Below are 14,995 nucleotides of genomic sequence, written 5' to 3' on the forward strand. Positions count from 1 at the left end.
ATCAAAATATGATATATCCAACTGATTGTGATTGTCCATAGGCTATGACGACCTTTATTATTTGTTCTTCTTCTTCGGAAATATTTCAGGATCTATCAGGATGTAATGATCATTAGACTCAATAACCCACCTGTCTCCCAGACTGCCTCCCCAGTCAGAGTTAGGAGTTTGATGAATGAATGTAGAATTATGTGCAGGATGTGTTTGTACAATAGATGTGAGGGGACTTCATTTAACTGGCTTTTTTTGACTATTTAATTGTAAAAGAAAAAACCTCTCTCTCACACTTACGCCAGCGTGCCAGTGATCACCCTCCCCTGTGCCAATGCTGGCCTCAGGTTGCCTAGCCCTGGCCTACATGATGAAAGCACTGAACTGATAAGACCCATTAATGAAATCCCAAACATGGAATAGACTTTGACCTGCATGTCACTATTAATGTCACCTGCCAGTATGCCTGCCCCCCCCCCCCCCCCCTGTCAGTATACAGTAAACTGACTTGGACCGTGCCCCATGTTTTTTTGCCGTTTAATTATTATTTTTTGTGTTTTGTTTAATATGTGTATGTCCTCTATGGACCCCCTATGGCCAAATCTTTGTGTGATTGGATATTCTTTTTTTTACATTAACCACTTGAACCCTATTATCTCTATTCTGAAGAGAACTTAAGCCAAAATTAGCAGATCTACAAGCTCACAACACCTCGCGCTGCGAGGCGTTGTGAGCTTGTAGATCTGCTAATTTTGGCAAAGAGTTTTTGATGTTGGTTTATGAAAACACAAATGTATACAGTATGTAGTGGGGGGTCCCTGCTTCATCTCTCTTTCAGCTAGGGGGTCCTTGGGCTGAAAAACGTTGAAGACCCCCTGGTATAGAGTGATGAGAGAACAATGTAGAGCCTCAAAGAAACTATAGAATAACAGGTAAACAATGAACCATCTGTCTATAAACAACATGATATCTAAATAACATTCAGTACATTTGTGATCAAGAAACAATTTACACAAATCAATACGTATTACATTGTGACATCAAAACAGAAGAGCTCAAGAGTTGTAAGTATTTATAAACACCTACAACTCTGAGCTCCTTTTTGATTGATTGATTGATATAACAGTACATGGAAGTACAAATTCACAATACAAGGTCTACTAAACTGGAAGACTCATTAAGCACTGTCAGATTTATAAATCTGTTGTTATTTTATCGTCTAATTTAGATGCACGCAAAACACAACAATTAGAGTTTAAATAGTTAATACAACATTGTGAGGAAATGTACCTCTCCACTGACAGAGCAACAGATTTCTGAACTGTCCACAGCCCTAGATGACAGAATGGCTTTTCATGGTCTGACACCTAGATATCATGTTGTGGAGTGTCTCTATAGACCAATTATGTGTTTACAAACATTGAGACTGGACGCACAGGTGACTGTTTCATGTAATCAATTCCCAACAGATCCCCAAACCTGTTTGTTACGACTGGGGTCGTATTTGAGGTTATTATTATGAGTTGGTCCTAGTGTGGAAGGGTGTGTGTGTCAGAGGTGAGATGGTGGAGATGAAAGGAATGTATGCAAATTCAGGTGTGTCATTCCCGGAAGGCGATTGGTGGGGCGCTCATCCAAGCCGGCCAGTGATTGGTGGGGAGCTCACAGGAGTGCTGCCTTCCAAGTGGCTAATAGGGTGGAGGCTCCCTATATAAGAGGAGCACAGATCTCAGTGCGGCACGCAGGGCGCAGAAGCCCGTCTTCCTCCGCTTCCAACTGGCCACCACACCTTATGTTCTGTTACTTATGAGTTCTATGATTTGACCTATGTTATTTTCAGTTGATCCTGAGGTGATGTTTCTTTTGCTTATTGTTTATTGTTAGGAAGGTAAGATATTGTATTATTAGGTCTTTTGATAGGTAAGAGTTTTCTTTTCAGTTAGTTCTTTTGGTTACTTTAGTTCCTCAGTGAGTTACACCCTTATGACCCAAGTTTATGTTCATCTTTTGTTATTACTTTATATCTTTATAAATAAACCATTGTTATATTTTGCACTTCAACCATTTGTTTGTGTGGCTACTTGGGAGTTGGGGAAGGCGGGAACATATTCATGTTGTGTCTCAGGCACCCCTAGACTGGGGCATAACACTGTTGTTTTGGGGAGCGTTGGTTTCAGTTCACTCAACCTCCTCTTGTGTGTTGGCTAGTGAGGTGCGCCCTAGCGAGACATATATACTTCACCCCGCAACGGTATTGCGCGCTGAGAACAGCTGACATACAAGCTCACAACCGCGTCACGGATGCGACCACTGTGAGCTTGGAGGTCTGCTATTCTCAGCCGTTCTCTGAGCCCCACACCTTCGCGGGGCGGAGCATAAATTAGGCTTGACGGGCTGCAGCTGCGCAAGTAAGAGCAGGTTCTGGTGCCGTGATCATAGAGCGCTCCCTCCGTTCTTATGACGGCCACTGGAGGCGGGGTTTGGGGGAAAACTGTTTTGAATGGTTATTATTGTTTACACACAACAGAAACCAAGGATTATATATTTCAAGAGCGAGAGATCACAGTAAAAATCCTAAGCATTCTTCCTCCACACTGGGAGAAAAACAGCGTCTGAAAGTTTGATGGGATGCATTTTTACATTTGAGACTGTGACCACTTTAACATCGCATCTTATGAGCGGTGGGGTTCATTTGGTGCCGGCCTGCACGCGCACACTGGTTCTTATCAGTGTGACGTTGTCTGTTAAGGCGTCTATGGGCCCGCCCTAACCAGCGTCCTGTCAGAGGTAAGAGGTGTGCTCTGGCTGAGATTCAGCACCATAGACATATAAAGGTAGACGCCTCCTTCGGCTCTGAAGCGTTCGTATCTCGGGCGCGCTTCCTTGTTCCGCAGGGCTAGCCTATCACTTCCTTCCGCTTCAGCAGGGGGCGTTCGGTAGGCCAATCAGAGGCAGGTGGGGTGGGTCTTTTCTCTCGCGCAGCAACTAGTCAGTTAGACGCGCTGTGATTGGCCAGTAGTCAACGCGATGTGATTGGTCAGTAGTCAAACAGCCCTGCGGAAGAGCCTTGTATTGAGATACCAGTCGCTCCAATGAACTGCAGAGGCCAATGAGGTATCTAGGTTTCTATATCTATGTTCAGCACTGCAGACCATATTTGGTCCCAGGCAGAGTGACTGAGGGGCGGTACCTACCTGCATCACTCCTCAATCAGCTCCATATGATGACTGCTGTGTCTAATCACCAAGTGATGACACCTGGGTTCTAATTTGAAGGTCGCCTCAGCAGTGAAGGCTCACTCTACCTCTGCATGGGGTAGCAACCTATGGGCAGCAACCTATGGGACGTTCTACTAAAAAGACTGTGTTGTTGAAAATATCCAGGATTTGGGAGGACAATTTGTGTTTGGTTGCATTAATTTCCCCACCCCACCTATGCTATGTTAATTTCCCTTAATAATGACTTTTCTTGGGAAACCTACTCTCTCAGCGTCTTGGTGTTGGTCAGCTTCCACAATATTTATATGCTAAAACCCTAGTATGTAGCAGTGTATATTTACCATGAGGTGGTCTGGTCTGGTCTGGGTCTACTGGTTGTTCCTAAGTCTAGGTTGGTGACCAAGGGACACCAGGCCTTTACCATCAAGGTCCCCAGACTGTGGAACAGCCTTCCAGAGGAGCTCAGGTTAATTAGCTCACTAAGCACCTGTAAATCGCTTTTAAAAACCCATTTCTATACAAACAGGCCTTTTCATCTCCCTAAAACAGCAAGAGATAAAGCTAAAGCGCTCTAGAGACAGAGAGAGAGTCCTGTTAGTGAACTCTATATAACAATGTGTACTGTCAGAATATAGAGCTATTAAACCTTTATCTTAAAGCAATATCTCCTGTGAGCATCTGGTTGTAATGTTTTCTGTTTTCAATAATTTATACTTAATATTTTCAACTGACACACACACACACACACACACACAGATATACTGTCCGCATATTTCACTTTATTTGGCTTACATCAAAATAGAGTTAGATCTGGGAGTTGGACCCTAATATTTAGCAAGGCATGACTTTTCTTATGCCATGGTTCTACATACTGTATAAGAGACCATTATTATACATGAAAATGTATTTATTCCACTTGATTAAATACAATACATTGAAATATCAATTTGAATGGATAATTAATTAATACGAAATTATTAACATTAAAATCATGAGATACAAACATAGTATGACATACAAATAAATTAATACAGAATTAACACAGGGAAGCAGCCCCCCCCCCCCCAAAAAAAAAAATAGACATCAAGGTTAAAGTAGTTAATCTGTTTCCATTTTCTCCAATTCATAGTTTTCAAGAATCTCTTTAACTTCAGTGAGATTCTGCATGTTCGCAATTCTCTTCACTTCCTCCTTCACTTGGTCACATAAGACATTCTTGTGAACGGAGGTGTACTGGAGGAACGCCTTCAATACATCAAACTTCTTTCTTTCCACTGGATGATGATTCTGGGAAGAATGCTTGACAGGGGTTGGGCGTACTCAATGAAACTCTGGGGATATACTCTCTGGGGCTGTCCTTCCTCTGTGTCATAGACATAACCCCCTGTGTGCATTGCAACAACATTATGAGACTCATCAAAGACAGGAGAGCCAGATGCCCCTTCGGAAAAGCATGTATCATAAGCTAAACATGGGCTTTGATTAACTAGGTGTAAAAAGTCAAAGTATTGACCAGTAATGAGCTGCAATTGAACCTCGTTACAACGATCCAGTACAACCTTTTCACGGTCATCAACTGGAATGATAAAGCATGGGTCTGTTTCTTTCACTCCTCCACCTGGGTGTCCGATAATACAGATTCCACCCCTCTGAGGGGAGGTTACAATGTATTCTAACAATCCACTTTGGGTAGGGGCTGAGTCAAGCTCCAACAAAGCAAAATCATGAAAACATTCTGAATCATCCGTAAGCTTTTCAGTAAGCTTTTCAAAGACAACTGGTTCAGGTTTCACTGGCACTGAAATTGGCTGAACATCTAGTAGATCTTCAAAACAGAAAGAGACTGTGAGCGGCTGCCTCAATTGTTGTTTTTCTTTGTCATAAATCACATGGGCACATGTGAGGATGAACTTATCAAACAGGAGAAAACCACTCCCTAGAGGAATCCCCTCTACTCTCACCTGACAAACAGAGTCAGCCCGGTCCATTAACCGCTTCTGCATTTTCACTGTCTTGCATATTTTGTCACTCTTTCCATATTCCACACGGAATAGCTCTTTCTCAGTTTTAGATTTTCCTTTTCTGTCTTGCATGCGCTTGACTAAATCTGGAAACTGTCTGCGTAGGGCAGCTAGGATTTCCTCAGAATCTGCAATTGGACGTGGTTTTTGTTTTGCCGTTTGCTCTGGCGTGTCATTATAAACCGGCACATTTGTTGCTGACTGCTGTGCGGAACTGGTACTGGGACTAGTCATACTGGTATTGGTACTAGAACTGGGAACTGAACTATTTGACTGCTTCTCCAGTGGAATGTTTTTTGTATCCAATACGACCTTGAATGTTTTGCCATGATGGTCATCAACAAGACTGGAAATGTTAATGGTTCTGTTATGTTTTTTTATATCTTTGAGTATAGAGAAATTATCAGTTTTGAAGCGCCCGTCCCGTTTCAGAGCTTCCTCTATCGTTTCCCTTTTGTATGCATAAACACTAAGGAGCTTAGCTTGTTTTGCTGTCAGGGCCGTGTTCACCAGAATTCTACCATCTTTTTCCACGTGAAAAACGACTAGGTCGTTTCGGGTTGTCCCTGGAAGGACACTTACACTGTTTAGGTGTTGAGGGGTTCCCTTAGGTTTTATAAATTTAATAATTAGATGCTCCTTCAGATCAATTAAACAACATGGACAGTGTGCGCTGATAGCTTTAAGACTTTCAGGTTTACCTCTCACAATTACAAGTTCCTTTCCTACATTGTTTTGGGCAAAAACTTTAAATCTTGGGCATGTCATTAGTACGTCCATGATGGTCTGGCTCCTGTCACAGCATACTGTCACCTCTTCACCTGTAGGACTTCCACAGGTATAAAAGAAGGAATGTGGGACATCATGTAGCTCCTGTGCACAGTAAAGAACAATCTTACAGTCGAGTCTTATTCATTTAAGTACAGCTTAGTACAAACACTACACAATCACTTGCGACATTGGCCCTTTACCAAAAAGAAGGCACATCGGCCCTCATTTATCAATGGGGTGTACAAACCGGCTTATTTTAGCTTATTGCCCTTACGTCTTAGCGTCATAACACGGCCTTCAATGTTCTCAAAACGCCCTTAAATGTTTTGAAATGCCCCGATTTTACAACATGAAGACCCAGAATACGACCAAACAACGGATGGAAAGACAATAAGAGTTTCCCCCACCCACCTCGCTGCCTGTCAAGTCTCTCTCACACACACACACACACACGCACACGCACATGCACACACATGCACACACACGCACGCACACACCTACCTACTTGCAAGCCTAACTGTGTCTTTCATGTATTCCATAACGGTACAATCTTTGTCAAGTAGGCTAGTAGCCCACATGAATGACACCAATCACATCACATGGAATACGTTTGTATATTCATTTATTTAACCCATACCGAGCAGTGATTTGATTTGATTTGACTTTATTAGACGTTATACACGAGAAAAACACATGTTACACCATGTTCATCATAGAAACGTCAAGGATACAGACACAGAAAAGTCTTGCGACTTGTTTTCATTGTGGTCCTTGGTCTGAGACAAACAACACTGCAACAAAATACATACAGGTAAACAGTACAATAATAAATAAAACAATCACACTACCTACAGCATAAATACATATAATCACATTGCTAACATAAGTGACCCTACTATTCGGCAACGTTTTCTAATAGCCATGCTTTGACCCTTGTCTTAAAAAGGAGATGGCTGCTGGTGCTCTTTATGGTCAGGGGTAGCGAGTTCCAGTTAACTGCTCCTCCAAATCTAAATGAGCGTTTTCCCATTTCAGTGGTGAACGTGGGCATGGTCAGGTCTGCTATGCTGGCTCTGGTTAGGTGGGAATGGGCTTCGCTACGCTTCTGAAAAAGATTACATAGGTACACAGGGGCGCTGTTTATGTAGATGTTATGCACCAAGTTCAGCTGTAGTTGAACTGACCTGGCTGCCAGAGGGAGCCAACCCAACTGCTGGAAATGATGTTTTCCAACATGGTCCCTTGCAGACAGCCCCAAGACAAGCCTGACCAACCTATTTTGAGAAACCTGCAACTTCTCTTTTAGGGCTTTGGTTAGGCCACCGTACCATGAGCCAATGGCATAGTCAAAACAACATAAAACCAGTGAGTTTGCTAATAAGCGAAGACTGGCAGAGTCCAGAAACTGCGCTTTCCTGGCTAAGAATTTGGTTCTACCATTTACCTTACTAATGGTCTTAAGAGCCATGTTTTCACCACCCAGGCTGCGATCAAGCAGACAACCAAGGTAGCTGACTGAGGGTTTAGCCGGAAAGGACTGGCCCCCAAGAGTGATACTGGGAGAGGCCAGTTTGTGCAACCTGGGCTGAGAACCAAATAAAATATATTCAGTTTTGGCCATATGAAGGGATAATTTATTGTCTGAAAGCCAGGTCTTAATACGATTGAATTCCTTGACAAGGGTGCCATTCAACTTGTCTACATCCTCATCTGAGGCCAGGATGGCTGAATCATCCGCGTACAAGAACAAATTAACAGTACAGGCAGCTTGGAGGTCGTTTATGAAAATTAGAAACAACAGGGGGCCCAAAACACTCCCTTGCGGGACGCCGCAGGTCACAGGCAGAGCCTTTGAGAGATGGCCTTGAAAGTCTGTGATTTGATCCCTGTCTGAAAGATACGAAATAAACCAATTTAAGCTAGAAGAGCTCAGGCCTAAGGCTGAAAGTTTGTTGAACAGTAAGCCGTGGTGTACTGTGTCAAAGGCTTTTTGGAGATCAATTAGGATCATTCCACTTAGCTTACCAGCTTCCATTTCAGATCTAATGAAATCAGTAAGGTAGAGAAGACATGAGTCAGTTGAGTGGGACTTCCTAAAACCAGACTGGAAAGTATACAGTAGTTTGGAGTCACTAAGGTACCCATAAAGTTGTTCATGAATTACTTTCTCCAGTACTTTGGAAGCGACACTGAGTATGGAGATAGGTCTGTAGTTTCCCGGGTCAGACCTATTACCCTTCTTAAAAAGAGGGATTGTTTTGGCATGTTTCATGTCCAAGGGGACAGTTCCTTGCTCTAGGGACAAATTAACTATGTGTGTGACACATGGTGCAATCAGGTCCGCTGCATCCTTTAGGAACCTTGCAGAGATGTTATCAAGCCCAGTGGCCTTGTTGGTGTTAAGGCTCTTTAACATTTTATTTATGTTTACAACAGTGACTGGCTTGAAAGAAAAGCTGTTAGGAGTGACACCGCGACGGTCATAGAAAGCTTGCAGTTCTTTTTGCCCGTAGGTAACAGGGCCTGCAGGCAGACAAGCAACAAGTTTCATGGCAATAGAGGTGAAAAAAGAGTTAAAGTGGTTTGCAATCAGGTTTTTGTTATACACCCTATTACCTTCAATATCTAGCGAGATACAAGGACTCGAATCTTTCGTTTTGGTGGTGCAACCCAGGTTCTTTAGGGTTTTCCATAAGGTTCGAGAGTTAACCTTGTGTTCCCTGATTTGCTCTGTGAAATAGCTGGACTTGGCCTTTTTCACTTTGCGCTGAACCTGATTTCTGAGCCTTCTAAAACGTAGGAGGTCAGCTCGATTACCTGATTGCTTGAAACGAGACAGGGCTTTGTCCCTGGCGCTAATGGCTTCAAAGATTGCTTGTGTGAACCATACATTGGATCTCTGCTTGATTCGGACTGTTCTAGTTGGAGCTACTGTGTCAATTACAGAGATAAAAAGTTTTTTAAAACTACCCCATGCCTGATTGATGTCATCAGAATTAAGAACTGGGGACCAGTCTAGCTTCTGTAAAGCCTCGCAAAATTGAGCCGTAGAGTAGCGCTTAAAGGATCTGGCAGTGATTGACTTATGGGAGTTAAAAATGACTCGTTGGGCTCTCCTGGAGCAGTAAGTAAGAAAGTGATCACTAATGCCATAGGTTAAAACACCACTTTGAGAGATAAGATCAGTGTCTGAAACAAAAATTAAATCTATGGTGCAGTGCGCGTTTGAGTTACACTAAAATATGTATTCCCCGTGAGACTCGGGCTGCAGTGAGTCCCGTGCCACCACGTTAATGAGAGATAGCCGCCGGTCCCGACTGCCGAAAATGCTCACATAAGCGCTCATATATTTGAACATAATTGAAAATTACAGATCTATAAGTGAGCTTGTAGATCTGCTATTTTCAAATAGCCAATGCAACCTGTAGATCTGCTATTTTCAAATAGCCAATGCAACCTGTAGATCTGCTATTTTCAAATAGCCAATGCAACCTGTAGATCTGCTATTTTCAAATAGCCAATGCAACCAGATCTGAATGACTGTTAAAGGAGTTTGTTTAAATGAGTGAATGATTAAGCACCTAACTTGTAACATTGCAAATAGGCTATGTTAGATATTAATTGATTGTCATTGTCACTTGGAAATAATATAGGCATGCAAGTCCATGTATACCTTATTTTATAAATGTATAAAATGTTATATTTTCACAGGGATATTTATGAGTGTGTTAGATATACATGTTGGAGTGGATACATGTGTCCAGATGCCTGTCAGACGGTCAGACAATGCTGCTCCGCATGTCTACGATGTAACAAACAGGTGTAGTCAAAGTCTACACGCCCTAACGTGAGATCTGAGCGGGCCGTACGCTAAAGTCAAAGTCACCATAGAATGACAAATGCTGAAAATTGCGGTGATCTCGCCGTACGCCCATTATTTGGTTCATAAATGAGGGCCAGTGAAATGAAAATGCATATCAGCAAGAAACTTAAATGACACTTAATGGGTGTGAAAGCAATGTGATATTGCAGTATTAAATATAGTTAGCTACGCTATATATATATTTTTTTTATCAGCAGCATGGACCAGGAAGGGTCAGACGCTGCGCTACTTTTTGTTATTTTGACCTACCCACCTACTGTAGGCCTAGGAAAGTAGAGTAGGCCTACATAAAGGTTCGTCATCATGACTGGAATATTTTTTTAATAACTGATCAACATGATCGACCGAGGAATTGCTTCTGAATTGAAGTAAGTTGGTTGACTTGTTTCATTGATTATTGATTGCTAAAAGTCACAATAATCATTATCCTCGACCCACATGATGTTAATAATGCAAATGAAGAGGCACAAATTAATTAATCATACAAAAATATTATATTTGTGTAGAAATAAGTAAAAGGAGCTTAGAATCCCAACCATTCTGCTGTGCCTACGGTAATGTGCAGAATGTAATTTTATAGCCTACAGTATAAGAAGTAATTTGATAGAGATTTTACATTACCACTGTAATTACAGATATAGTAATTGATATAGGTACTGGAATCAATGTTTTGGATCATACTATAGAAAAAGATTACCTTGGGATATTGATCATGTTTTTCAGACTTCTTTTCCTCTGTGTCCATTTTGGTGAGAGGGGTTCCACCTGTTGAGGTGAGAAAATGTGGGTTATTAATTTCAATCTCATTAATAGGAATCCATGTCACTATGCAATACATATCCAAACATTGTTTGTTGTTTTATATTAACTTTGTTCACAGATTTTTACACATACATTGACACGTTGGTGGTGGTGTACTCGCCCACCAACGTAGCACCAGTAGAGTAAAGCATTGAAGTTCTATAAAGACCTGACAACGGCAGTAAATATCTCAGATCACCACTTCCTAGCAATTCTAGGAGATTCGGCCTAAGACAGCGGATGATGCACCCTTCACCTACCATAACACCAAACCCAAAACGATAAGAGCAGTACTCTGGTCAGACAGTAGTCACAGAGAGATCTTCCAGTTGAAACACTTTTATTAGTTTGTAGCGCTGCCACACATGTGTAAAAGAGGATTTAGTTTGATAATGGCATTTAAAAGTTTATGCCTATGAATTAAAATATTCCTTATATTAACGCCATCCTTTAAGGGTAAGGTCCTATCTTTTGTGATGTCTATGTTTTCATTTTGTTATTGTTTGGGGGGTTCAAATGTTTATGCTTTCATTTTGATGTATTGTGATTGATTGATTGACATTGATTGACGGGTCTGTCTGGGAATGACTGACGCACCATATAGCGTGCGGAAGCTGCCGGCTCGCGGCCCCGAAACGAGACAACAAACCGACAGGGAGTCCACGGGAGACCTGGTCCAGTTTGATTATTTATTTGTCTAGTTCTAAGCTATAGGTGGAACATAGCAAAGGCCACATTAACTGTCAATACTCACCGTTTAAAGGGAAGAGCTGCGGGACATTCTTCTGACTGGTGAGACCGTTTATATTTTGTTTATATCCAGCGTGGATTACTTTTCTTTTCTCCGTGGAGATCCGAGCTTTTTGGATTATACCGCTTCTGGAGTGGATTAAGTTTCTTTTGGATTTCTTTTGGATTACTTTTTTCGTGCTGTTTGGGGAGCGTTTGGAGACGCTACACGGAACTATATTGGAACAATAGGAGCGTGCGCGCGAGCGTGCGCGAGATGCGGACTTTACCGTCGGCCGCTTCATGATCTGCTATATTTGGGCAATGCATGTATTATTTTCCTGTCATTAAGGAGTAGATAAAAGGGTTAAAATTGACACAAACTTTCGTGCTTTATTTCTGGCTGTGTTTATTTGCTGTATATTTATTGAAGTGCACTACTCTCAGCCTAATCAATTGTATCTGAAGAGATCATTCACAACCCGTGATTTAAAAATTAGTAATAGTCAAATATATAATATCTGACCGTTACAAGTTATCAACAACCTGATCCTGACAATACTGTACGTTGACACAGCGTTTTGCACTTTATCTCATGTACAATGCTACTTTGTGGACCTACCAAAGTGCTACTACCTTTGTGCCTAACCTTAATGTCTAACCTCTCATGCACATACTGTTCAGTTGGATTATGCTATGTGTATCTACAGTATGTAGATATCTAGATATCCCTGACATGTTTCTATTTAATGTTTGATGTATTTTCTTCTTGCCCTATAGTATAGCTTTGTTCATGCTCCTCGTGTGTATGTATCTATGTATTGTATGTAGTCAATTCTCAGGTGATTCCATACCCGTACGCCTCCTATAACAAAGGCACTATCACTGGCAGAAGGCTTGGCAATCATCACTCATCAGCCACACTGAACAATATAGCGAGTGAGATCAATAATTTTCATGCCAACGACCTCAATGGAAACAAGACGCAAGGACTTTTTTGAACGGACCTTTTAGACAGAAGTATTTTAAATGTAACTGTGCTTTTTTACATTTTTCGCCTAATAAAATATTCAATCAATCAATCAAGGACGCTCTAAATTAATATGTATTTTTCCGCAGACCCCCATTTGAAAATATTTACCAAATTTGGAATTTTTAAAATTCCAAATGTTTCACTTTTTTTTTGTCAAGATTCTTTTGAAAATAGAAGATCTACAAGCTCACAAGCGTTGCACCATTTGGCAACACTGGTTCCCATGTACCTGTGGGTTCCTCTGAGCTGTCACTGGGTAGAATGGGGTCTGCCTGCACCGCTATACCGGAATCATCGCCACCTGCTGGTAGAGCTGCTGAACAGGAAGAAATTGTGGAATCATTGCATCAACAAGAAGTAATTATGAAAGAACATAAATGTATACTATTGTCATCAAATATGTTTGTATTCAATTGTTTCCATACTTTATAAATCTCACACATTCATTAGTTAATTTTATTCTGGGTTTCCATATAGCAGCCCAGCACCCACAATATCTCCTGTTTCCATAACACAGTAGTTAGTAGCCTATACCATCTCAGATCTACAGGTATGAGTAGCAGACTCTGTTCATTGACACTCCTTTGTAATGTAAGGACATATAGGTGGAGGTCATTGCTTCTTGCCTAACAATGTAATTTAGACGAGTGGCCAACTGTATATAAATGAAAATAACCTGTGCAGGAATACTCCAGCTATCAGTAAGAACCAAATGGACCCTTAAAGTCCATTTTACACTCTGAGTAAAAATTTAACAAAATGGATGTTGTTAATAAAACTGCGTATTAACAACAAATGTAAACAAATCCCAGCTAAACCAATGCAAAACACAACAAATTAAGTACAAATCACAGCAAATCCAGTGCAAAATGTATACAAATAAAAAGACACAAATCACAGCAAACTGTATACATGTGGTGTGGTGTGGTGTGGTGTGGGGACTTTCCAGTGTAAACCCAGTATTATAAAATGAATGTACTTGTCGTACTGTAGAGTGTTTGCTCTGTACCTGCCAGTTCCTCTGAGCTAGCACTGGGCTCTCCTGCTGAAGCAGCAGCTCTGGTATTATATCCACCTTTACACAGGAAACATAGAACAATATGAAGCAACGTATTCCATTTTACAATGTCTACTGGGCTGGTTATTGGAACTTATTATAGACTAGCAGAATGAAGAGGGTTTAGAGTAGTTGTGAACACACTTCAGACATCACATATATTTAATATTAATGAGTTAATCAAAACAAGCATATGAACAGCTGCAAGCACATGAGAACAGCACAACTATGAACACACTGACAACAAGCCACATCCAAACAGCCATATAGCTCTGGAATGGAAGATTCCCCAGACGCTACCGGACCACAGTTCATGTAACGAGCCGATGTCCGTGAGAATCGCGGTCACGGATAATATTCCATGATTTTTCAAAGATACAGTAAAATCGCCGTTTTCGCTGGCAAGGGGACAGTAGACGATGTTTTAACTCTGGCAGTGAATGAGTTCATTTGTGTTTATAGTGGCCCACACATTTGGAAGCCGCGTCTGAAACATCCTCCTCCCCCATAGCTGTGAAGCTATAGCAGAGGGTGAAGTTCCACACGGGGCTAACTAAGTGAACACTGACTAATGTCATTTAGATAGCATGTCATTTAGACAGATGACAGGTTCATTTGTTGACCTGGCATCCAGATTAATTATGTATTGATATCATACTGTATAGACTGATGATAGGTTCTTGATTTACCTATGATTCTAGATCACTATTTCTATGTATTTGATGTATTACCTCGTGTTTACCTTGCTTACTGTAAGTCACTCTGGATTTAGAGCGTCTGATAAATTTTAAATTGACTCACGGGCGGATGCGGTCCAAGCTGACAAAGCCGAGCGCTACCATACCCCCCCCCCCTTCCAAACAATTAAAAGTTGTCAGCCTGCGCTTACAATTACCACATCCCCGACTACCCGACTTGACCCCATGTTGAGAAGAACCAGTGTTATTTAAGTTAACTTACTTGTTGTTGCAACATCTTTCTTTGACTTCATGCTGAGGGCTTTGAACATATCATCCACTTTATGATATTTGGCCGCATCCTGATCACGATCAAGGGCCCCTTTTTTCTTTTTCCTCTCCCTTTCAGCTCCACGTTCCCTCTTCTTCTCAGTGGGTTTGGGGCTGGGATCCATGGTAACGTAACGTTAGTTTAGGAGTGAGGATGGAGATGACTGGAGACACGCCTCTGGGCTCGTTCTAGGACGACCTAGAGAGACAATAGTGTTCAAACACTTGTGAGTGACAATTCATGTTATTAAAACACATCACATTCTGAACATGTTATTAAAACATATCACATTCTGAACATGTTATTAAAACATATCACATTCTGAACATGTTATTAAAACATATCACATTCTGAACATGTTATTAAAACATATCACATTCTGAACATGTTATTAAAACATATCACATTCTGAACATGCAAAAGATATTTAACATTTCATTTCAAATTAAATAAACACCAATCAAATAATTTATTTCTCTGGAT

The 14,995-nt window shown here is 41.2% G+C and overlaps 1 protein-coding gene across 1 annotated transcript in view; it reads right to left on the reverse strand.

Annotated features, from left to right (window-relative positions):
- LOC308103080 (serine protease FAM111A-like) overlaps window positions 1-14,995 on the reverse strand; it is a gene marked incomplete at its 3' end in the record, with an annotated part of 73,180 nt that overhangs the window by 39,730 nt on the left and 18,455 nt on the right. Inside the window, exons 5-7 of the mRNA XM_080452929.1 lie at window positions 14,465-14,710; window positions 13,457-13,522; window positions 12,677-12,763 (exon numbers count right to left, since the gene is read on the reverse strand). Of these exons, the coding sequence (XP_080309055.1) occupies window positions 12,677-12,763; window positions 13,457-13,522; window positions 14,465-14,636 (325 nt within the window). The 5' untranslated portion in view covers window positions 14,637-14,710. The remainder of the gene's footprint in view (window positions 1-12,676; window positions 12,764-13,456; window positions 13,523-14,464; window positions 14,711-14,995) is intronic.

This window comes from Gymnoscopelus braueri (genome assembly GCF_963280865.1).
Source record: "Gymnoscopelus braueri genome assembly, chromosome: 16".
In the NCBI taxonomy this organism is placed as follows: domain Eukaryota; kingdom Metazoa; phylum Chordata; class Actinopteri; order Myctophiformes; family Myctophidae; genus Gymnoscopelus; species Gymnoscopelus braueri.